At 46.1% G+C, this 24,518-nt stretch overlaps 1 protein-coding gene and 1 long non-coding RNA gene across 7 annotated transcripts in view; one reads left to right on the forward strand and one right to left on the reverse strand.

Moving 5' to 3' along the window:
* Positions 1-2,563: 2,563 nt before the first annotated feature.
* LOC101748524 lies at positions 2,564-9,378 on the forward strand. Of its 2 annotated transcripts, XR_210190.5 has the most exons (3): positions 2,564-4,450; positions 5,109-5,225; positions 5,598-9,378. It is a non-coding gene; the product is annotated as an uncharacterized LOC101748524 (long non-coding RNA). The 2 variants fall into 2 exon arrangements; XR_005847807.2 differs by having other exon boundaries at positions 2,564-5,225.
* A 764-nt stretch (positions 9,379-10,142) lies between these two features.
* Positions 10,143-24,518, reverse strand: part of RUNX1 (runt-related transcription factor 1) — a 153,428-nt gene continuing 139,052 nt past the window's right edge. For 2 of the 5 annotated variants that reach the window (NM_001396968.1, NM_205227.2), the window contains 2 exons: positions 18,508-18,669; positions 10,143-16,114 (listed from right to left, as the gene is read on the reverse strand). In NM_001396968.1, coding sequence (NP_001383897.1) covers positions 15,621-16,114; positions 18,508-18,669 — 656 coding nt within the window. In that variant the 3' untranslated portion in view covers positions 10,143-15,620. Of the gene's footprint in view, positions 16,115-18,507; positions 18,688-24,518 lie in introns of all 5 variants that reach the window. The other 3 variants (XM_025146751.3, XM_025146753.3, XM_015299305.4) reach the window with 2 other exon arrangements.

Consider the following 24,518-nt stretch of genomic DNA (forward strand, 5'->3'; position numbering starts at 1 on the left):
GAAAGATCTCAGAGTACCTGTTCTATTTAGGTTTCTCTGAATGTTACAAGCTAATCTCACAAGTCTTTTGACTGCACCACATAGATATTAGTATTTGATTCAGGATACTTGTGTATTATTTATTATTTACCACTCAAACTAGCCAAAACCATGTTGCATTAAGATCACAAATTTCTTTCATTACAGTGTCAAGATTCTCACTCTGTAGTCCTACACACTTATTATTTCACAAATCTTATTTTAAATTAAATGTCAGTCCTTGTGAAAGGTGATGCTTGATGACTCTGCAAATGAGCAAACCTGTTCAACTGCAATAGAAACTTCCCTTGCTTGGTACTGTTACTCTGCCCCAGAAAGGCCAACCTAAATTAAGAACCATTTAGCTTCTGAATCTGGTGAGCCCTTGACCTTTCTGCACATCTCTCAGCAGAGTGCATGATTGCTAATTGTGGTGTATTTCTGATTAAAAAACACATATCCACACTAGAAAAGATCGGACCCTTTGACTCAAATGTCTCTCGTTAATTTAATTCTTGACAGATTTTTTAAATCTTAGCTGTGATTTTTGTTATTCAGGGTATCTGTCAGGGAGCAGAAAGAGACAGCTGATCCTTGAGGACTGGAGAGCTGGGAGAAAAGGATGACCACAGTGCAGGCAGTGGCCTCACTCATGAGTGCCATCCTGAAGTGTCTGAAGGCAGTGGGCAGAGCCAAGAGCTGCTGCAGCACTGACGAACAGCCCCAGGAAGATGTGGGGTGAGCCAAGGCCAGGTCCTTCCAGGCAGGGCCAGCAGCATGGCTAGAGATGAGCACAGCTGCAGCACAGCTGAGACAGGACCCAGAGCCTGCTAGTTCCCTCAGGGCCACACAGGAGATGGACAGCCAAGTGTGTAGAAGACAAAATACCAGTGAGTCGGGGAAACACTTCTGAACAATCCAGTTTGTTGTCTAGTACCTTCTTATGATCTTTAGATCAGCTTGGATTCTACTGAAAAAAACCATAAATCAGGGGGGTAGCTCATGAGATGTGACTGGAAACATGCCGTCACAGGGCTCAAGCCGTCTCACAGATGAAGCATGACTAAGCATTTGGCACTCCAAAAGTTTGGATATGAAAGAGCAGGAGGCAAGCAACGAGTACTAATGTTCTGCATATTGTTGAGGACTAAGAATCAGCCTGCCTCTGGAGTAGAAGGCTTCGTATCAGCCAGCCAGGGTGCCTGATGCATTGTTGAGATTACAGCCATAATACAACACTGCAGACAACCCAGCATATTAGCTTTGAACCTCATATTACAGTCAACTTTCAACATTTTCCAAGCTTCCAGGTCTCTGATGTGGCAATGGGAAGTTCTTCTGAGCTATTCCCCATCTGGATGCATTTATGGCTCCTGACAGTTTTGATCATGACTTCTTGAAATTTATTCTCCGTAAGCTTTAATGGATCTGTCTGCTGATAGTCATCCTGGCTCTCTGATCTGTACACAGCTAGCCCATCTGTCTGGAAAGGTCAGAATTTCCCTCAGGATGGGCCATAACTGCAAGCCTCAAGCCCAGATGTGTGACACTGAGTACCGTTCACCCTTCTTCCAGGCTTGGAACCAGTTAGACAAGACTCTTATAGGAAAACTAAGTTAATGATTATTATTATTATTATTATTATTTGTATTTTGAGACCTGCAATTGCCGAGAGCTCTGAAATAACCCATCTTGTCTCAGCTATATCTCTGAGCCTTTTCTCCTGCTATCCCTGGCAACGTGTTCTGGTCCTTGCTGCCCTCTCCTGGAGCTGTATTGCTCGAGTGCCCCACACGGTGGCAGAGCGGGTGACAGACTTTCTCCCAGACGAAGAAATGAGGAAAGGATCAGGGGATGAAACTTTTAAAAGAAACAAACGCCAGATGGGCGTATTCCCTTCATTTCCACTGGAGATATACGGCTATGTACACCCTTAGCATGGCTTTGAAACTCTCATCCAGCGGCAATGAACACAGCAGGTGAAAATGTCTTGTAGACAAGGTCAATGGCTTTTTAAAATATCCCTTCTGTCAGAAAGGAAAGCACATTGCTGCCTGTCCTGCAGGTACCACTATGTCCTATTTCCCTTCCTCCTGGCAGCGCCTGATGGCTGCTTTGCTGAGCTGAAGGGCTATACGCTCCTGAGACCCAATGGATGGTTAGGCCTTTCCTCCACGTACTCTCCCCAAGCCTGGCACCTAGTTACTACTTCATAAAACGTCCTTTCCAATTTGAATTTAACAAGCCATCTCCATGCAAACCAAGAACCTCTTCACAACACTGTAACCCTCGTTGCTTCATAGCGCAAGCCCCTCTCCTGTCAGGCTGGAAGGCGTGCAGCCATTTGCTGGCACAGCCTCCATTACCCAGCGCCTGGACGCCAGAGCCGCAGCTTGCAGATGCTTCCTGCTCCCTCAAGCCCGGCAGATAACCCCGTCACCTAACGCTGGACTGCCGACCCCCCCCCGCCCCGCACACCCAGCCCTAGGCTGCCCCAAATGGCGCCTCCCTGAGGGCCGCCCCAGAGCAGCGGCGGGCCCCCTAGCGGCCTCTCCCCGCGGCCCGAGGGGGCTGGCGCTGATGTCGGTGGCCGGGGACCGTTGAGGGAAGAGTTACAGCGGCGGAGCGGCTTTAACTGGCAAAGCCTTTTCCCCGTTTGGCCTTTCAGGAGCCAGTTTTGCAGCGGTCCTCTCGGGATCGGGCGCTTCTGTGCGCAGTGAGGCCGGAGCAGGCCGGGCGGTGCTGGTGCCCGGCAGCATGCCGGCTGCATAGCCTAGCTGAGAGGGGAGGGAAGCTCCCTGAGGGCTCAGCGTGCTCTGAACCACCACAGTCACAGATTGGGCCGTTGTCTTGTCGTGAACCTTCCGCTGGCTTGACAACCCAGGCTGGGCTGCACCAGACTGCTCTTCGTGTCAGAGCTTTTCAAAAACAAAGCCAAGAACCAACCATACCACTCCTGGTAGTGATCAAGTTCTACAGCCCACGCCGTGATAAATGTGCTTGTGTAACTAACTGGGTGACCTGCTGCTTTCAAAGAAGCTTTGCTTCCCCTCCCTAAGCTGAAAGGCAGGAGTCGTTGCTTCATCGCTTGTAAAGCTTAGAAGGACCCATGACAATTCTCCTGCCCAAACATTTTTAGCGCAGGCCGTCGGTGCGGTTTGCATTTAGCATTTCATCGAGAGGCCACATGGGTGTGGTAACAGCCTAGATTTTTATGTTCTCAGGGCTCACGTCCATGACAGTCCCAGCCTCCGCCTCTTTCCCCCGTTAAGTCCCTCTGCTCGCAAACAGGGAAAAATGAATCCCTCTTCCATGTGCCCTGGCTCAGCCGTTCTCCAGGAAGACCTGAGTCAGATGTTTGGTACCTAAACCAAATACCTGAGGAAGGTGGGGAAGAAGGAGACAATTGCTGGAGGGAGACACACAGTTACTAAACCAGCCTAATGTAAACAAGATCTAAAGCAAGAGTTCAAAGTTATTAAAACTAGGGGAAAATGCCAAAGAAGGAAATTCTTCTCTGTTCAGTCACCCAGCTCCAGAGCCAATGAAACCTGCTTTACCATCCCTGAAAGATGATTTATGAGCATGTTTTTACTCTGCAGACAACAATAACAACAAGGCTGCTCTCTGTGGACTTTCTCATCAATGGAGCTCAAAGTGTTTCTCAGAGAAGGTGGGTGTCACTGCCCATTTGCAGATGAGGAAAACGAGGCACAGGAAAGAAGGGATTTTGCTACAGCCATCAGCATGTGAGAGAGCGTGAAGGAGATCCTCCATCAAGTACATTCACTGCTAAACTGTCACTCAGCAACCATAAGTGCAAATTTTGAAAAATAATTTGCGACAGGACATGTCTTACTGTCTCAGCAGGGGCTCTCTGTGTGGCACATGGACTCATTTGAAAGGAAGACACACCTAATTACACCACATGGGCCTGGATATGAGCTGGAGATGATGGAAGAGCGCAGTTGAGCTGGACAAACGGAGACACAGCAATTCCAAGGGTCAAAAAAAAAAGGGGGTGGGGGAAGAGTACAGGAATAGCTGCATTCAGTATAGCAGCATAACAACTGGCGGGGAGATAAGCAACTTGTGGGAGCTGTGTTAGTTTCTAATGATGGGTTGATTGGGTAATGATAGTTGTCTCGCAGCTGGGAGCTCTAGATTGTGAAGCTCCACAACGTATGAGCTGTGGTGGAAACGAGAGAAGAGACACTTCAGAAATTTAACTCTGAGGGATGCTGAACAATCACTGTAAGATGAGGTTATTCTCCTCCTTGCAGCATCCATCTCCGTTAGCATCACAGAGGAGAACCTCATTCCTAGGCTGGTTTAGCCCTACCACCCTAGATTTCTTTGTTTTATCAGGATAAAAAATAAAAGTTCACAAGTTTTGCTTTTTCAGCTATTTACAGCTTCTTGCACTGGAAGGGTAAGTAAGTCTTGTGTTCTGGCACCTTGTTAATGGATAATGAAAAAACTTTAGTAATAAAAAAAGTTCTTTAATAGTACTTCATTTTTTTCCCCCTCTTTGCTGGTTGCAAAATCCAGGTGGAAAGGAAAGCAGACAGGAAATTCAGTGTTGCTTATTTTAAGATTCTGAATAAATTTGCCTTCCCACTTGCCTCTCTTTTCCCCTGCAAAACAGACCAAACGCAACTCATTCTTCGCTCATGCATAGTTACTGAAACCACTGGGCTGCCCGTGGGAGGCAAACCTCAGTATGTCTGTAGATGTTATTGCAAACAGAGCACAAAAATATCCCTTACAAAAGTGACTCTTCCACCCACTCTTGTCTCGATATGCTGTTGTACCAAAAGCCTTGAAGAGAGGCGGAATTCACCCCCTCAAGGAGGGGACCTCAGCAAGGGGTGATGCTTCTTTCATCTTTAATGCAACCATGCTGGCTGAATGGACCCTTGGAAACCTCTTGACCATATCTCATAATTGCATATATGGTTTGGAAAGGTCTGGATAAATGATGCGTCTTAGACTTCAAAAGAGGCATAGATTAATCATCCTGAGACCCAAGTTCCTTTGGTGCATTCACCCCCTCCCAGTTTCTCCAGCGTTTCCATTTCTGGTTGCAGGTTGCCTTTGTGGGAATGAGAGGATGTAGAAAAGAAGGCAAAAACCTGCAGCAGAGTTATTTTGAAGAGTGATTTATGAGAGGATTTGGATGGTATTGGAATCACCTGAAAGTTCAGGTAAAGATCCTGAGGGTTGAGGAAAACAGGCAAAAATTATTGTAACTTGGAAAGGTCTGAGAGCATTTTGGACAGTGCTGTCAGACATAGGGTTTGATTTTTGGGTGGTCCTGTGTGGAGCCAGGAGTTGGACTCAGTGATCCTTGTGGATATTCCATGGCTCTATGATTCTGTCTCCCGTGAGATAGGCACCAATGGAGACATGGCAACAAAGATTGCCCCAAAGACCACTGCTCGAGGCATATCTGTAGAACAAATGTGCTTTGTAAACTGGGTACATACCTGTAGTTTTATCTTTCAAATCATGCTTTGTGATTTTCATAATTTTTCTTCCGTTTAATTCTCTCGTCATTTGCTGACCTCTGTTCCCAGCCATGGACTTATTAACCTTTCTTGAGGAAGCAGTGCAAGCAAACACAAAGGAGAAGAAGCCACCTCTTTAGGGATGAGGAAGAACACTGGTAGATGTTTGTCCTGGAGACAGAAGCTGAAGCTAAATACCAGTGCATTGAAACAGGACAGCCTGCCACCCTTTAAAGTCACCTGTGTTCTGTTCGTGGGTAGAATGCACATCTGCTTTGCAGGATTTACTCCTTGTTTATTAACGTGAGCATCGTGAGACCTAAGAGAGGTGCAACCCAAAAAGTTGATGTCTTAAGGAGAATTAATGTGCTTGTAAGACTTCAGAAAGCAGAAACTGTCAAATTTGGCTACAGCACAATGAGATGGGACACAAATATTTTCCAATAGGCAATATGCTTCAAGACCCCGGAAGGTCAGAAAATACACAGAGCATTACAAAACAGCCATACTAACTTCAAAGAGATCACATTTGGAAAGAGAGGACTACGAGGCAAAATATCTGCCACTTCAGCACTCTTGGACTCAAGCCTGCAAGGCCATCCAAATGAGATCACAGGCACAGTCCTAACAGCAGTAAGCAATAGCTAAAATGCCTGGGTAGGATGAGCTTGCTGTTGACCACTCATACCTGGAGCTTGTTGGAAATACTTCTGATAAACTGTGGTGCAGCACACACTGACTCACCCCAACCGTATCACCAGCAGTGCTGCCTGCTTCCCACGGCCCAGGATTCCCAGCTAAGCTGGCAGGCTGCAGCCCTTTGGCAACCAGGACCATTTCAAGTTTCAGTATTTTCAAAAGGATACAACTGAACATTATTTCAGGACCACACGGACAGATTTTTTGCTGTGTGCTGAAACTTTTGGAAATGTGCCTTTCTGTTCCAAAACAGAAGAACTCTTCCTCTCATCCAGCCCCCAAATCATAATGCCCATGGGATGGACATGCTGGCATTTGCCTGTTTGTGCTCAACACCCTTTCTCCTCCTCCCCCCCCCCCCGACCCCTTCCCAAGTTGTATGTACTGAACTGACATCATTGAGCTCCCAGTCCTGCAGAAGGCTGGAGAGAGATCACAGATGCTCAACAGAGGAGGGAGTGGAAAAGAAAAAGAAAGGGAGGACAGTTGCTCAATAATAATGCCACCCCCCCACCCCCCGCAAATTTCACTGCTCTGTTACATAGGGAAAGCAAAGTAGGACACTTTCCCCATGTAAAATAATCCACGTTGCCTCAATTCAGAGCAATTCTTTATCATAGACTTTTAGAAGAGGAAGAGTGAAGTTTGCCACAGGGCCTTCACACACAAATTTTACTGTCAGTGAAAATCAGCTGATTTTCAGCCAATTTTGAAGGATTTTCATGCCTTTGAGGATGTAATGCTCACCTGATGCATAGTGCTGTTGAACTGCTGGGATCCTTTAAAGAAGGCCATATGAACAGACTGAGAAGTTGTTGGTGTTAGAGGTCACTGAAGTACCTGGGCTGTGGTTTGTGGGATGGATACTCAGAAAGAGCAGTGAGGCAGTGACACAGGCTGCCCACTGTCCCTGGAGGTGTTCAAGAGCCGTGTGGATGTGGCACTGAGGGACGTGGGCAGTGGGCATGGTGGGGGTGGGCTGATGGTTGGATTTGGTGATCTTAGAGGTCTTTTCCAACCTTACTGATTCTGTGATTTTGTGGGTTCTAGCATCCCTCATGCTTTTGCCTGCTGAGCTTTGGGGGCCAGAAAACCTGTACCCTTGTACCTGGGATGTCCCTGTACAGAGACCGGAGCTGCATTTTGAATTGATGGGTGTTGGTGCTGAGGGGGTCTGATTCGAGAATACAGTGGCAATGGCAATGTGCAGCTGGCTGGTGTAAGCACCATGAAGTGCACCCAGACCTCAGAGCTCCCTAGGGAATGAAGTGTAGGCTTCCTTGGGTATAGCTTGCAGGATGGGTCAAGCGCAGCAGCAGCAGAGCATGGCATGAAGGCTGTAATGGGATTGCCTCTAAGCTTCCACAGAAAAGCTGCAGATGTTCCTGTATTTGGGGCATTTGAAAGTAAAACAGCCGGAGGTATTTTTTACATGCTGCAGGAAACAATTCTGCATCAGCAGGGAACAGGTCTCTATCTTCTGACAGCCGTCCTAGCCTTCGGAACCAGTGTTTATGAAGTCCACAAATCAGACCTAACCCCCTCTCTGCTCTGCAAGCAGGCTATGTTTTAAATCTGTGTATTAGATTTTCTTTCTAAATTGTTTTATCCTCCTCTCACAAACCCAAACAATTCCCAGACAGTGACTCGTGCTGACTAATCCAGTCTGGGAGACTTCTAGGTGTCCCTGTAACTTAAAACCAGAAAACAAGCTTCCTAATTCAGTAGCTAGACATTCCAATGAAGACCTGCAGGTTCCGAGCCTTTATTTTCTTTCTCCTCACAGTTAAACATGCTTTTATCTGTGCGGAGTCTCCCTCCCCCAGCAGGCAAGAGCTACAATGAGCTGCAGTTCGGACATTCCTTCCCTGAAACGCTGCTCCGCAGGGCATCCCGGTAGCAAAGTTTATGTGAGTCCTCAGCAGAGTTAAACAGGGATAAAAGGTGCTGTCTTCCTGCAACAGGGGGTGCCTAAGGAGACACGCTCCCAAAGCATCTTACAGACCTGCAAATACCCCGTGTTGTAAAAATACGGTGGGACATCATTAAATAGTATTTTTGGCCCATTTACAGTTCTGGACTGAGTCATTCTTCAGTGATGTCTGGAAACCACAGTGTCATTACAAGGTCTTCCAGCACTGTAGCAGTGGCAGTGTTGATAGGCTTATAAGCTATGAATGCTGTGAACAGGATCTGTCTCAGAGCAGCTAATGCAGAGTTTACATTCAGTTCCATGACCGCACACGTAGCACCAATACCAGGATTTCTGTGCCTGCTCAGAAAAAGGGTACAACTTCTGGGCACAGTACACTCACCACTAATCCAAGCCTGTTGTCTTGATAAGCCACTGTGATAAGCCACTGAAAAGAGGGAAAAAAGCCATGTAAACCAAAAGTAACACACCTGTGTTGTCTTTCCAGAACAGCTGTGTTGAGTCGTCCAATGCCTTTCAGGCGGATATTATTTAATAAGCTGCTTTAGCTCTGAAGCCTGAATCCAGAGGGAGGGGTTTCCTCATTGCACAAGTCAAACAAAGCAGTGCAGAGGACACCCATGACAATGGCCTTTGTAATTAAAGCCTGTCCAAAGCTGTCAGTCAGGATGTAAGGGTAGAACAACAAGTCAACAGCTGTGTGGGTTCACCCTGCCAGCCCCTCCTCTCACAAACAGCAGCTTCGAGCCTTTGTATTCCTCACCTTTTTGCACTTTCTTCTTCCTCCCCCTCAAACTGTTAGAGGTGAGGCTGAGCTGGCCCGTCTCAGCTACCAGAGGAAGGCATGGCCAAGCCACCTGCCTCACAGGGATGCCCAGGGGCAGCTTCTCAGAGAGCAGAGGGTCCAGGGAGGACAGCTGTCCCTGCTTCCTCCCCTCACCCTGTGGAAAGCAGGTAATGTTGGTATGCACTGCAAGGGAATGGTGGAACGTTTGCATCATGTCCAAGTGGCCACTGCAGTCCTTTGCCTTCCCCTCCCATATGAAATGGAAACTCTGCTCATACGTCCTCCCTATAGTCTTCAAAATCTAGCTACAAATATTTCTCCTGAGTTGCCCTTGGGCGTAATATTTTTGGTTTTTGTTTTGACTGTCGCTATTTGTAGCTTCTCTTCCTGCTGTGTTAAAGTAGAAAACGAAATAAATCTGCGCTCTGCTTGACCATCTACCTCTGAAGAAGTGCTCTTGGCTTTCAGGGGCTAAGGAGAAAGATCTCTGTGGTATACCCTTGCAAAAATGTAGGTGCAATACTGTTAGGATAATGCGGGATTGTGCCAGAAAGAAACGTCATGTGCTCATATTGAGCAGTAACCTTGTCAGAGGCGTGTGTTAGCTCAGCCTAAAGAGGTTAGAAAGAGGTTAGGAAGTTAAGTGCTTGTAATTCAGTAACTGTTTTCTCGGAGTCCCTTGATCCCAAGTTTACAATGATAGTATGACTTATCATTTGGGAGATGGAATGCTACCTGACAAGATGTTAGAAAAATTGCACCTGCAATAGTGTGCTTTGCAGCTTGTTTTTCTCTGAGAGAAACAGATGAAAGGTAATCTTTGCATGCATATATTATTGTATAGATGTAGACTAATGAAAACATCTTTAGTATGATGCAATGTATTCTGTTAGGCCCATACTAGATGATTTTATAAGTATGTATAGATACAGAGGCTTTCAGATTGAACTTTCATTATTGACTCTTCTTTTTCTCTTTTTGAAAGCTTGATTTCTCCCTTATTAATGTTTCATTAACACTACTGTTCCATTATTTATTTAAAGAGAGAAAAAAACCCAACAATGTATCTCAAAAGTAGCACGACTTCAAACTATCTGTTTTGGTGCTCCAAAAATAAGGTTCAGCTCATCAATATCAAAGAGGATCCAACCCGAGAAGCATAAGATGAAGGAAGAAAAATAACAGATATAGGAGATTTTAGACCATTCAAGAATTTAATCAAGACATTGGAGATACAATTCAATTACCAAGCCTCTGTACATGCAAAGTCTCATCTGAGTCTTGTTTTGATGGTCCTATTGGATAGCAAGACAGGTCATTCTGCATCAATAAAACGTCAATTTAATGTTAAAAAAGCAATAAATAGATCAAAAAACCAACAACACAGAAATGTATTTTTGATGTTGTGAGTGATACACTCTCAGTATCCTTTTCCAGTGGGTACCTTTCCTGTGGCAGCCGGTTTCTCCCTGATGAAAGAACGCACCAGGCCAACGTGCATACTTGTCAAACGTTTTATTTGTCATTCACACTAATTATGATATTGAATTTACAGAGGAAACTGTGGTACAAAGAAAGAAAGACAGTCTTCATTAGAACTAACGCAGCAGTCCAGCTGCTCTGCGTGCTAGTTGTAATGAGTTTTCTCGTGGCACTGGACACAGCCATCCGTATGTACAGCAAGAGTCTACTCTGACGTGGTATCTAGAGACTTTCTGTAGTGGGGGAAAAATCTACTCTATTCTCTTTTCCTATCTGGTTCCAAAAAACAGCAGCCCCCCTTTCCCACCCCCGGAAGAAAAATCCCCTGTGATCAAAAACCAAAAAAGCAAACTTCCAGAACCTGGTAGTTTCCCCTTCTGGAAATGTTCAGCATGACAGCGTCAAAGGAAAATGTGACTGTTCCAGTACGCTGCAGCATCTGGTTTGTAAACAGATCCAGTAAATGCCAAACGAACACACTTTGATGCCATCCCGATAGGACCGCGTCTCCCACTGTGCCCTCCCCTCCGACTTGCCATGCCACCCCCTCAGACTGAAAGCTGAGTTTGCGTTTGAACGAAAGGTGTGGAACTGTCATACCCAGGATACCACAAATAAACCCACAGATTTTTGCACATTCATTTCTCCCCTACCACAAAAAAAGAAACCAACCAAGTGAAGAGTGTTGAACAGAGACCATGCTATAACTGTTTACAAAAGTGAATAAAATGTAGTTAATCTCGAAGCCTAAAATAACTAATTTGGAAAGAAATAAGTCTCACTAGAGTACTTAAGCAACCAAAGGTAAGTTCATTACAAACACAGAAAAATGTGAAAAAAACAAAAGCGGAGTAATTACAAGCACTAAATATTTTGCTATGAAGCTTTTGAAATCTATTTACATACATAAATACAAGTAACTCTGTTGATGCAACCCTCTTAGGACAAGGAGAAAAATGCCGAGTGATCAGTACTGACCAAGCGAGGTTAACAAAAATAAAACACGAGAACGTTACAACGCAGGAAAACAAGAAAGTGTTTTGCCCAAGTAATTGAAAATGATCCACTTATCCTGAATCTTCAAATACACTCATGGAGAAGGTCATCCAGAAAGCAGTAATGAATGTTTCAAGAGTGCAGGCAACTCGGAACACTCTGACAAAGACCGTGGGCCACTTGGAGGAAACCGTTTTTCTCCTTTCCAGAAGTTTATTTGGCATAATTCTGCAAGTAAAATCCTTAGTAGCAGCGACGCTCCCCGCGTCTGCCTCCTCTTGCACTAAAGCTCCTTCACTTTGCTCTGGAAGCCAAATGGGAACTCTGGAAGTGAGCAGAAACGCTGAGAGCAAAGTAAAGGGCCTTAATGCAAACAGGAGGTCGGCCCTGTGTTTACTTTGGAATTGCTCGATGAGGCTGCCTCTGGACAACAAGCTGTGTCTTGTGAGAGGAACACACAAGCTGATAGTAGGAACTGCCATTAACTACTGCACGTCAGTAGGGGAAGGAGCCTAAGGCACTCTGCTGACCACGACTTGCAAAGGGAAGCACAACAGTGCTATTCCATTCAGCGGCTGGGATGATAAAACTATATAAATATATATATATTACATATAAAAATATATACTTATACACTATAATTTGGAGGCATGTGAATGGGGGAAGTGTTTTACCTAGCTGTCCTGTTTCTGCCTGCCAAGTGCTGTTTAGATATGAGAGGAATGACACAAGAGCATTTTTTACAGCCTCAGAGAGCTTTGCTGTCCTGAGCGGAACAGGGGATGGCTACAAAAATAGAGATTTGAGTGAACTCATGAGTTCTCATTGAGTGTCTCATAAACACTTGTGTGAATACACTGTAGCCCACGGTGATTAAACAGACTAATTGCACAGGATAATAAACTTAGATTTTCTTCTGTAAGGGGAGCACTGCATTATTCTGTGTTTGACGTGTACAGAGAGGTTAGACTCAGGAGTTGCTGGCAGTGATGGTGAGTGGGGAGGTGGGAAATCCCACGTTTTGGTTGTGTTTCAGAAAAGGGGTGAGTGCTGTGAACAGCTCCGCACTTTCTCAAACCGTTCACACCAGGGAGTGTAAAATTAAACTTCCTCTTCAGGGCAGGTGTGAAGAAAGTAGATGTGTAGCCATAAGAAATGTTAAACGTTAGGCCTGACCACTGGGCTGGCAGACTTGGCTCACCTTTCCCTCCCTGACACTTTAGTTTCAGAAGGGGATCACAGAAGCATAGAATGGCCTGGGTTGAAAAGGACCACAGTGATCATCGAGTTTCAACCCCCTGCTATGTGCAGAGTTGCCAACCACCAGACCAGGCTGCCCAGAGCCACATCCAGCCTGGCCTTGAATGCCTCCAGGGATGGGGCATCCAGTATATAGTACAATACTATGGGCTAAAACAGGCAAAGACTTCAGCAGACAGCAGTCGTGGCTGTGGGGAGAGACTGACGTGGGAGAGTCCTGACCACAGCAGCCTCACCTCTGCCACTGGGCAGGAGTCACCCAGCCACCAGCAGCTGTGCCCTGTGGGGAGGCCTGCGGCTCCTCTGTGGTTCCTCGCCCTCACCTCTGGGTTCCCACTCACAGTACTATGCACTTGGGTGGTCCAGTCACAAGGCAGACGTGAAAGCTGTGGTCAATGGGGATTTGAGCTGCACGGCGACAGAGAATGCGTAAAATGGATTCTGCAACAGAGCTACTGTTTAGTGAGGAAGGACTTTTTTTTAGGCTACTGATGAGGTGAGATTCCAACTATGTAAGGGTAGGGTCTCTCTATTTCCATATTCAGCAAGGTCTCCGTACTTCCAAAATGCATTTTTAACTGTTCTGATATTGACTTTGATGCTTTCTGCCTTTTTTGATCAGAGCAAACTCTAGAAAATGATAAATTATATTATGCTAAATAAAAGCACGAGGCCATGTATATATTTTAGCAGAACCATTTTGAACTTTTGCTGAGATCTCTTGAAACACCCCCTATTTTCTGCACAAAAATGACCTTGTTGACAATGCAAGTTCTTCAATTTGTAACTTTTCAATACCAAAGTGCTACTGCATCTGACTTAAACAAAGAAGCAAAATCATATATATAAAAAAAGAAAACTTGAAAAACAAATGGTTTTAAATAAGTCCAGCTGTTCTGCTGCCTGCAGCCAAGGATCTTTTTAATTTGAATCCTTTTCATTTTTTTTTTTTTAAACATCAAACACTGATCTGAAGTCCTGCTTTCAAATACTCTCTGAGTTGACCTGCAATTGTTTCACTCATTTAAGACGTACATTAAATAATAATTGGATCATTGGGAACGCACACTTGTCAACATCAGCAGTCTGTAATTAATGAGTAGTACAACAGCTGCGTTCGGACCAAACCCTCAAATAAAACAGTGCCATAAACTTTACAGTGACATCTGATATGTTTGTGCTGTAACGATGGGCAATGATGACAACTCTGTATTAACATGCTCCTACTACAAGCCGTGCATATTTGCTACAGGACCAAATAGTCTGTGCATGGGTTTTAAGATATGGTGATGGAAGAACCATTAAGGCCCCTTCTTTGCTGGCCTGCTTTCCAGATGAACTTGACTCTGTTCAGTCTGAGCTATTTTGTGATGCATGAATTGATCTCCTTTCCAGTACACTCCAACATGGCTCTTGTACTGCACAGAAATCTTGGCTCCACTGAGCTGGGACCAAGTCTCACATTGATTCTACTAGTCTTCTTCATTTCACTCCTGCCGTGCTAACTGTGTGTTAGCTTTTGATTTGAAAGACTACGAAGCCTCCACCAGAGTTGTTAGGAAGCCAAGGGAAGCTCAGCACAGAACAGGGCTGCATGGGGACTTACATAGTTGAGGGAATACAAAAGACTGCCTTATGATATAGGTACCTCCTGAGTACTGATCCTGAGCATCACCACTGGTGACTATGGAAAAACGAGGAAGGGGCGTGGAGAGATGACTCCACTGAGGGGAAAGGCACAGTGCCTTCATGGGGACTCTGGCGCCTCAATTGTTTCAGGAGGAGTGGGGCATCTCAACAGCTCTGAGGCTGTGGGCTCACCTAGCTGAGTAAAATGAAAGGGAGATAATCGTAAACAATATTTCTAGGTAATTAGGAGGTCACTTTACCCATCGTTATTCCAGCCTTTTTCAATGTGACAAATTTGACTTTGGCTGCTACCAAAAAAGGCAATTGCTGATCTTTTTAATATAGGCATATTTAAATAATAATAGTATCAACAAATAAGAAAAGTCTAAATATCAAGCATAAATATCATCAAAGTAGTACAGTAGTTGAAAATGACCCAAGGCTGTAGCCGTTGTATTAAAAAAAAAAGTCCAAGAGAAAAAAAAGTTAAATTAACTCATTGAAAAAGGGGCTGATTCTTTCAGTTGACAAAGCAAGAAAGAAGCAAGCGTGATTAAAACAACAACAAAAAGTAAAATCTCTTTTTTTTTGCGATTTATAAGGTGCCAAGAGAAATTAAACCAATTAGATGCAAAGCAGGATGAGTTGCATCCTTAAAAAAAAAAAATAAACAAACCCAAACCAAAAAAAACCAAACAAACCAGCAATAAAAAATTCCATATTCTTTGGAATACACAACATGGTTTAAAAAAAAAAAAAAAAAAGGAAAAACTGAAGTCCAACATATAAAACCTCTCATTCACAGCATTGCTAAAACAGAAGCGTTCACAGTTTCCCTCTGGGAATCTTCCTATACTTCCTTATAGTTAACACGTCCATAAGATGCAGTAAACTCGTTAAGTTTCTGTTAGGTCTTAAGTCTTAAAAACAGAAGTGAACTGAAACTCCCTTTAGGGCTGTGAAGACCTTCAAACCTGGGCATGTTTGAAAGCCACAGGCCCGGGAACAGCCTGGATATCTTCCTACCCACCCTCACTACCTACAGGCCACCAACCTGAATGTCCTCCTTTCCAGAAGCTCAGCCCCCCGGGGGGTACCTTGCTGGCGTGGCATCGCTTCACCAGCCCCGCAGCTGGCCCAACACACGCCACTGCTCTTGGGACCGCTGACTTCTGGAGAGTTTGCTTCTGGAAGTGATGTATGAACATGGCAGGGCCCACAAGCAAGACAGGTGTTTATGGGATACCTACGGGCATCGGTAAATTGAAAGCACGTTAGTCCTGGCCCACGACTACTTAAAATGCATTCAGTATGGCCTCCAAACCGCTTCCTCTAGCCTTGCCGTGGTACCCATGTTGGTTGGGGAGTTGCTGTGGCTCCCTTCTGCCTCAACCACATCGCTTTGGTTGGGAAGGTTGGGGTTGAGGAGTGTCGATCCTGTGGAAGCATTGGTGCAAGGGGGGTGGATGCGCGGGGGGGACCGGTCTCCTCCTGAGATCATGGAGAACTGATAGGACCCGGCAGAGGTTCCGTAGTAGAGGTGGTACGAAGGTGAGCTGGTCTGGAATGGGCTGCCTTGGGCCTGAGAGGAACCGGGATATGGAGGTGGGAGGTAAGTGTGGTATCTGGTGGCCGTGGACATAGCAGACATACCGATCCCTATCCCCGAACTGACGGGTGTTGGCGTGTAGGTGAACGCTCCCGGGTAGTGCATCCGAGGATCAGAAATGGAAGGGAGCGCGGAGAAGGAGCGGTCGATCCCCACTCTGGGGTCACTGAATGCCGTCAAGTCAGAAGCACCTGGATTGCAGGAAAGGAAGGCAGAGACTGTCAAACTGGCAGAGCAGAAATTCACCTCTGCAAGGCAATAATCATCATCAGAACCTCATTCCACAATTAACTACAGCAGCGTTGCCACGGAAGAACTGAGTTATCCCTCACCCCATCTCTAACACACAGTGCTGGCAGGTCTGGATGTTTTGGATTAACTGCAGTAAAGCAGCAATTAAAGAGGTGTGCCAAGCTCTTACCATGTTTTGTAGGTGTATGTGCTTGCTCACAGAGACCTTACAGCACATGCAATTTACACTTCCAGAGTGCCCTCATCCCCAGCAGGTGGGTGGGGAGCATGGATGCGGATCGTAACCTTCTTGCTTAGAATCACGAGTCACTACAGACACCGATAGGACGTAAATACAAATTGTTCAGCTTCTGCATAGTCTCTCCTTGCTCCCAGTTTTATTTGCTGACTCAAACGGGAAGCTCCTTGGAGCACACACTGTCCTTTCAAAATACACAGGCGAGGTCTACACACACAGGCTTAGCCCAGCTGTTAGCACTTAGCAACACAGTTCCACAATGACTCTTGACACAACCGAAGTCAGAAAAAAATCAGGTTCATCTGAGGTCTTTGTACGTGGGTCTTCATATAATGTCTACATAGTTGTTACAAACTTCCAAAAATCTTGGCTCTAGTAAGTATATAAAAAGGGATAACAGCAATGCCTTTTGAAAGCAGAAAGCTACATTTGGGAGTTGGGCTTTTTTTCCCCCTTTCATTTGTATTAGAAATCTTTCTCATCCTAAATGAGCTTTTTATAGGATGGCCAAATTATGCTCTGTTTTGTCTGACACCAGTGAAAAGATGCCCAGTCCCACCATCTCCTTCCCTGATGGGCACGGATTAAACAAGCAGAGCAGATAATGGCCTCTCTAGAAAGGATCTTCATTGTGACTCAGATTAATGGAAGGTGTCAGTCCCTAGAGCTAGCAGCTATGTGTGATTCAAATTACTACAATCATAATTAAGAAAAAATGTTTCCAGAAGACAACTTCTTCCATCAGACAAGGTGTGGAGTCTGCAGAAGAGGAGCCATACGCTGAAGGAAATACTCATGAGAAGAAGCAGAGGGAAAACAAAGCTCTTGGCTCTGGCCAATTTTAAAGCTAGAGCAGACACACTCCAGCGCCAAGCTCTGAAAGCTCGTCAACTGCACAGCCAGCACTCTTTGATGAATTTATATGAATTTCTTAGAAAAGCTCTGACGCATGCGGTATGCTTCCTTTTTCAATTTGTCTTCTGTCTTTTTGACTTCTGGAAGATCATTGGGACCCCTAAACACATTTCCTTCCTCCAAACCCTGGCATCTTTAGATTTAACGTGGTAAGACAGATCGTGGTGTGGACTGGTAGGAGCGTGAGGGTGGCTAAGGCCAAAGGTGACATCTGACAACCTGCCAGATTTTAAATGGTGCTTCCACACCTCATTCCTGAGAAAGAAATCAAACTTCTTAAAACTGCCTGGACACATCACTCGTCAGAGGAGGGCTTCTTCTGCCTACTTTGGCAAAAAGCAGAACAACAAAAATTAATGTCAAGGTGTTTCAAGTACGTCTGATATCCTTTGTCTTTTGAGGCACCACGTCTAAAAACCCTCCAACCTGCTGTTTGTTTGGACAAGAAACATGACTTTTAAAAGTAAAATCCCTAATAAAATAGTGTGCCCTGATTATTCAAACGAGAGCATTATGTATGGCCAAAGAATATACTTTTTGAAAAAGCCACGTGCAAGGTTGGATTATATGTCTCTCATTCATTTTAGGAAAATTTCTGCTCTTGAACACACACATATTGGTTCAATATGTGGGGTTACAGTCAGCAGATGGCCAGCTGAGCACGGTTCAAACCAGGGGGGTAGCTTTCACATCCGCGCTGTATTTTTATGTTGGCTTGTAAAGCCCTGCAGTACAATTTCAGAAAGATGTAACAAGACAGTACAGTGCAACACTTAACATGTCAAAAAACACCATCCTGCACGCAGCATGTCCACCCATAATCTGCTGTACTCTGGTCTGAATTTTGAGAGAAGGAAGGAAACAGAACCAAAATATCTGTGGCATTCATTTCTTGGCAGATATGACAGTTCCCCAGCTATCTCAACTATTTCTGTAGCTCCAGACATCATCAAAGTAGCCACTTTCTCCTATTTCTTTCTCTTTTGAGAACATTATGTTGGGACCCAAACCTTATTTCCTCGCTCTTTGCACAAATCCCAGTCAACCAGTAGAGATGGCTCTCTGCAGAAGGCTCAGAACATGCTTCACCAGCAGCAGGGAAAAGCTGCAGCAGCAGCACCTGAGGACAGAGTGATCACCGCATGGGCATCCCAGCACTAACCATTTGCAGTGGCTCACCTGAGAGGCGGCTGGAAAGCTCTGCGGTGAGGGACGTCATGCCGCTGGCCCTGCCAGGCGATATCGGCGTGGCAGGGTGCACCGAGGGAGTCGCGATGGAGCCCAGGTACTGGTAGGACTGGTCGTAGGACCATGGCGGGGACGGCTGCACTTGCCTCGTGTCTGCAATGAGAAAGAGACCTATAGGCTGATTTGAATGATAAAACTTTGCAATATCCAAGATGTGAACCAAACCACCTGGTGGATGTGGAAACTTAAATGGCGACGCAATTACATTTTGGTTCCACAATCCCCTTTGCCAAGAGACCTGCAGATGAATTGCTTCCTCAGATACTATTTGTACATCTGTGAGTTTTGACTGGTTGATTATTTTCTTGCAAAGCTTTCTACTGTTTCATGTCATTGGGAAAAGCAGTCGGGGAAAAGGCTTTGCCGGGTGAAAAACCTGCTCATTACTGAGCTCCATTAGTATTACTGCACTCACAGCCCTTTTTGCCAAAAAGACATGTCCTGCGTGGCACCATGAAGACAAAAATACTGTACTGGGAGTGCTTCTGTGAAAGCTTGTAAGTGGAGAGAGCAAAACAAGATGGAAATGTGCCAGCGTGGGTGAGACAGAGAGAGTGAGTGAAGCTCATCTCCTCCAGAAGGCAGATTCCTAATTGGAAGAACGGGACTGGGGAATTTGACTTCCTTCATCATTTGAAAATCTCATCCTGGATTAAATGAAGGGGTATTTTCTTCATCTTTTTCTCTTTTTTTTTGGTATTTATTACGTATAACAAACAGAAACACAACTCAGAGGGATGGATGCACCTATTAGCAGCGGCTGAACTTCAGAAACAGGAACCCGTGTGCAAACTCTGGAACTGCGAAGCTGAAAATGCAGATGCCCAATGCATCCAGGCTTTCAGGAGAAACTTCTGGATCTTGGAAGAAAAATCTGAAGCTGCATAGATGCGTAAAACATTCACTTAAATATGGAAAACCACTAAGCTATTATTTTCTAGCCTCGAGATGTTTGAAATCAAAGATGCATAGCTGGGAGTTTGTCCAAACCAGTTGCACCAATGTAGAAACAGCCCTCTTTTGCTTCTTTAATGTTTGCATTTGAAACTGGCATTTTTGAGTGTATAGGAATGTCTAGTTTTTGCACTACTCAAAGTAGTTCCCTTGCCTATCCACAACATTTTTTGCTTTTTTTAGCAAAATCTTTTTCCATGTTCTTCAGCAGTAAGCTCAGTCTCCCGCAGCTCCATCTAGCTAATTGTCTTTTTGAAAGAAGCCAACAATGGGACGGACTGCATTCAGATAAAACTGATACCAGCGTGGAAGGGAAATTTCCCAAGTCTGAGATGAAGGACTTTGATCTTCCATCAGAAAACCCATCTGGAAATTATTATTGTGTTGTGCTTTATGGAGATGAGTTTTACATTTTGTTTGTTTCATCCGTTTAGGAAGGAAGATTTATACAAAACTCGGAGCCTTTCAAAAATAGCTAGTAAAGGCAGCTGCAGAATAAAATACAGTCTACTAAAGATTCTCCTGCTGAGTAACATGTTCAAAATCAGATATTATTAATATTTAATTTTTTTCAGGCAGACTTCCTTAAAAATAGATTCAGTTGACTCAGGTTGTTTTAAAAGCAACGTCCAATTGGATTAAATAGACTTTAGTAGCAACAAACAAAAGGGCACAGGCACAAAGCCTGCTGTGTTCTGAACTGTAACATCAACTCGTTGTTAATGTATGGCCAGCGCTTATTAAAGTCGACAGGGAAAGAGACGGGGGAATTCAGTCTCTAGGGGTAGCGTTAGGATAAATACCACAAAGCTTTGGAACAGTGAACTTTGTAATGGCCTGACCCCATGTATTTTAGTTCTAAAATGGGGTTAATTAAATGTGGTTGGATATTAGAAAACATTTTTCAGAGCAGTGAGGCAGCGGCACAGGCTGCCCAGGGAGGTGGTGGAGTCACCGTCCCTGGAGGTGTTCAAGAGCCGTGTGGATGTGGCACTGAGGGGTGTGGGCAGTGGGCGTGGTGGGGGTGGGCTGATGGTTGGACTGGGTGATCTTAGAGGTCTTTGCCAACCTTAATGGTTCTGTGGTTCTATGACTCCCTTACTTCAGTGTCAGTCCCACTGGTTTCCACTCAGTTGCTCTGCTGAGTGCTGGAGCCATGATACATGTGCTGGAGGGCACCCAGCCCAGTGTGGAGGCTCCACAGAGGCAGTCCCTGCCTGAGGCCTTGTGGGAGCCAAGACTGCTCTCTACCACCTCTCTCCAAGGGCCTTGCCCAGTGCTGTCACTGCAGAAGGAGGTTCCCATTGAGGCCACGGCCTCTCTGTTTTCCTGCCTTGTCAGGAGGGAGAGCACTCTGCACAGCTCCTGTTTTCCCTGCTTCGTGGTGGCGGGGAAGCTGTTTTTCAAGTGAGTTGTGGAGCACATCCCAAGTTGGCCGTGTCCCCAGTATTTGTTCTTTTTTGTTTTGCAGCTGAGTGCCTTTGACTGGAAATGTTTTATCACTTGCTCGCAGGTCCTCCAGCTCCCGGCACTGAAGGGAAGAGGGGAGAAGTCGCTGCCACTCACCCTTGTCTGTCAGCCTGGGGTAGGACACACTGCCTGTTCCCTTCTGTTACAGCTTCCATTGACTGGAAGGGCAGCTCTACCCTTCATTTTTCCTTTGTCTCTTCCATTGCTGGCTCTTCAGGACAGGGCTATGGGTCTGTCCTGTACCTTGCTCAGCATGGCTCCCGCTTCATAAAACAGCCCCTGGTGCAATAAGCACCTTAACAGTATAAGAAGATTCAGGAAAAGCCACAGCAGCAGCTGTAGTGGCAGAAAGGGAAGCAAGACCTTGTCACAGATTTACTAACTGTGGACAGAACAAAACACAATCTCTTCTCGTTCTGTGGTACTACAGTTAGCCTCGTCTTGTGTCCAGACCAGAAACCGAGTAATGGACCAAACACACGTCTGCTAGCATCCAGAGAGAGAGACTACCAGGGCACCTGACCTGCCTCCTCCATTTGCTATCATTACCAACCCCTGGGGTATTTGCAGCAGTGACAGCCAGCCAGAGAACCCCCAACATTACTCTCACAATCCCATTAAGTCTTCTGTAAGTGAAAGTTCTACCGATCAATTCTACATCTTGTTACCTGTATTCCCAGTCCCTGTATTTGCTATTAGATACTAAAGATCAGCTTTTTGACATCAGGTTGGTTAAGTTGCAATCTATTCAGCAATGTTAATACAGCGTATTATGTTACACACACACGAAAGCAGGTTATACTGACTGACCCCAAGCATCACTCTCAGGACTGTTTAATAACAAGTGGAGAAAGGTATCACAGAATCACAGAATTGTAGGGGTTGGAAGGGACCTCTGGAGAGCACTGGGTCCAATTCCCTACTAAAGCAGGTTCCCTACAGCAGGTCACACAGGAAAGAAGGTCTTGAGTATCTCCAGAGAGGGAGACTCCACCACCTCTCTGGGCAGCCTGTTCCAGAGCTCTGTCATCCTCAAAGAAGTTCTTTCTCATGTTCAGATTAAACTTCCTATGTTCCAGTTTGTGCCCATTGACCCTTGTCATGTTGCTGAGCCCCACTGAAAAGAGCCTGGCCCCAACCCTTTGACTCCTGCACACTAGATATTTACAGACATGAGATCCCCTCTCAGCCTTCTCTCCTCCAGTCCGAGCAGCCCCAGGTCACTCAGCCTCTCCTCATAAGGGATATGCTCCACGCAGTAGCATTTTTATGGCAGCATTTCAGCACTGAGAGGCAGATTCAGCTCCCAGTAAGGGCAAGGGCTGCACTTCTAACAGCTTTAGCAGGATCTGGATTAGGGGTCTCAGTGAGTGCTGTACTTTTGTGATATCTGCTTTTCTTCAGCTTTTGGTTTACCCTGAATTGAATCGAAACAGGTTTGAATTTGCCACAGAACTGGGCTACTCCCCCCCAAAAAGAGAAAAAAGAAAAAAAGAACACAAGAAGCCCTTCCTGAGCCTACTGCTCCCTTCCGTTTCCTACTTTCCAAATAGAGAGATGCTTCTCAGAAGTGGGCAGACTACTACAAGGAACTGAACGCGTGGGTTTGTGTGGCTGAGGTTATTCAGGTGAAAATACGCCGAGAAGAGAGGGCAGTCGCTTCCCTGCTCTGAATCACTGTGGAGAGATTTGCAGGGAGAGCTCCTTCAACAAAGGGAAAGCAACAGATCTGCGAGCCCACAGCGTCTTACAGCTCCAACATCATTTTAAAGCAGATCAGAATAGCACGAAACCAAAGAGGTTGCTCCGGTCGGTGAGCTGTGCCCAGTTCTCCCGGTATTTCTCCCATTAGCAAGTACTTTCCATTTCTGCTTTTTATGGTGTGAGAAAATGTATTTAAAAACATGAAAACAGTTATTAATTGCAATAAAGCACTCCAGGGCGAGAATTATGGTGCAATAATTCACACCTTGCTGCCTAGTCACTAGCTCTTCAGCCTCCAGCCTCATGCCTAACAAGCTATTAAGCAGAAAGTATGGAACCATCTTTCATGCCTCGTCATGTTTTATTGCCACGAAAAGGTTGTGCTCGGCTCCTTTTAAAAACTTGTAATTAAGCTGTACAAACGTTGCATAACGCTTAATAGCCGAACGAAACGAGAGCTTCGGTGTGAGACTCGGGATAAGGCCGCTCTCCCCGCCTCGGGATGCTGCTGGCGGTCCCGGCGCTCTGCGTTCCCGACGGGGGAGAAAGGCAGCTCAGTGCCGGGGCAGGGCCCGGACGGCAGGTGGCGGTGCGGGGCCGCACAGAGCCCGGCACGGAGCCCGCACAGATTGCTCCGTACGGCCCCGCAGCCCGGCCCCAGCCCTGCGCGGCCCGCGACGCCCAGGGGGCGACGTCGGGGAGAGTCGCAGCAGAGCCTCGCACAGAGCGGCCTTCTGCCGGTGAAAGTGGTTTTGAGGCCACGCAAGCCGCTGGGCCGTAAGGAAGTCACAGAATCACAGAATAACAGAGGGGGTTTGAGCTGGGAGGGGCCTCACAGCCCATCCAGCCCCAACCCCTGCCGCCCCCACCAGCTCAGGCTGCCCAGGGCCCCATCCAACCTGGCCTTGAGCGCCTCCAGGGATGGCGCACCACAGCTTCTCTGGGCAGCTGTACCAGCACCTCACCGCCCTCTCAGTGAAAACCTTCCCTAACATCTAACCTAATTCTCCCCTCTTTGAGTTTAAAACCGCCCCCCCTTGTCCTATCACCATCAGACTGTGTAAAAAGTCGCTCCCCCTTCTTCAGTGTCCTGCAGTGCTGTTTGTGTGTGCTTTAAGAAGTCAAGCCGTGTACTTTCACCCTCCAGCAGAGCACCCTGCTACCAGGAGGCATCAATCAGTCCTGTTAGGGCTGCACTGATTGCCAGCACAGGACTCTGCTTCAGACAATAGCAAAATGTTTGTTCCTGTCACCTCGTTCTTTCTGTATAACAAATATAAGCCCATAAGAGGCTGCCTAAATCACTTCATAGATTCATAGAATCATTTCAGTTGGAAGGGACCCCCTAGACGTCACCTAGCCCAACACCCCTGCAATGAATGGGGACACCTACAGAAAGATCAGCGAGATATACTATTCGTAAAGTAATACTTAAAACTTTAAGCTTCCAATTCAAACCAGATAACAGGTCACAGGCACCTGTGAGCCAAAAAGGCTATGCACTGGGCTGGATCCCATGCACCTCCCAACGTGCCCTCACTCCTACAGCAGAGCAGGCAGCTCTCTGGGCACCACCACAGCTGGGACATGGCTGCCAGCTCCCAGCTGGTTGCCGCGTGGCCAAAACTTGGGGTGATGCAGCACGTTGCTGGGAGCTGCAGAGGAGCAGCAGGATGTGAGTCAGGAGGATGGAGTTGGTGGGTGCGAGGCAGCAGGTACGCCTTGAGTCAGCCAGGCCCCGCAGGCTAATTGCCCTGGCTGCCAGGCTGTGGTGCCACATGCAATGCCCTCCCTTGCAGAGGGCACCTGCCATC

This window comes from Gallus gallus, chromosome 1 (assembly GCF_016699485.2).
Source record: "Gallus gallus isolate bGalGal1 chromosome 1, bGalGal1.mat.broiler.GRCg7b, whole genome shotgun sequence".
NCBI classification, from domain to species: domain Eukaryota; kingdom Metazoa; phylum Chordata; class Aves; order Galliformes; family Phasianidae; genus Gallus; species Gallus gallus.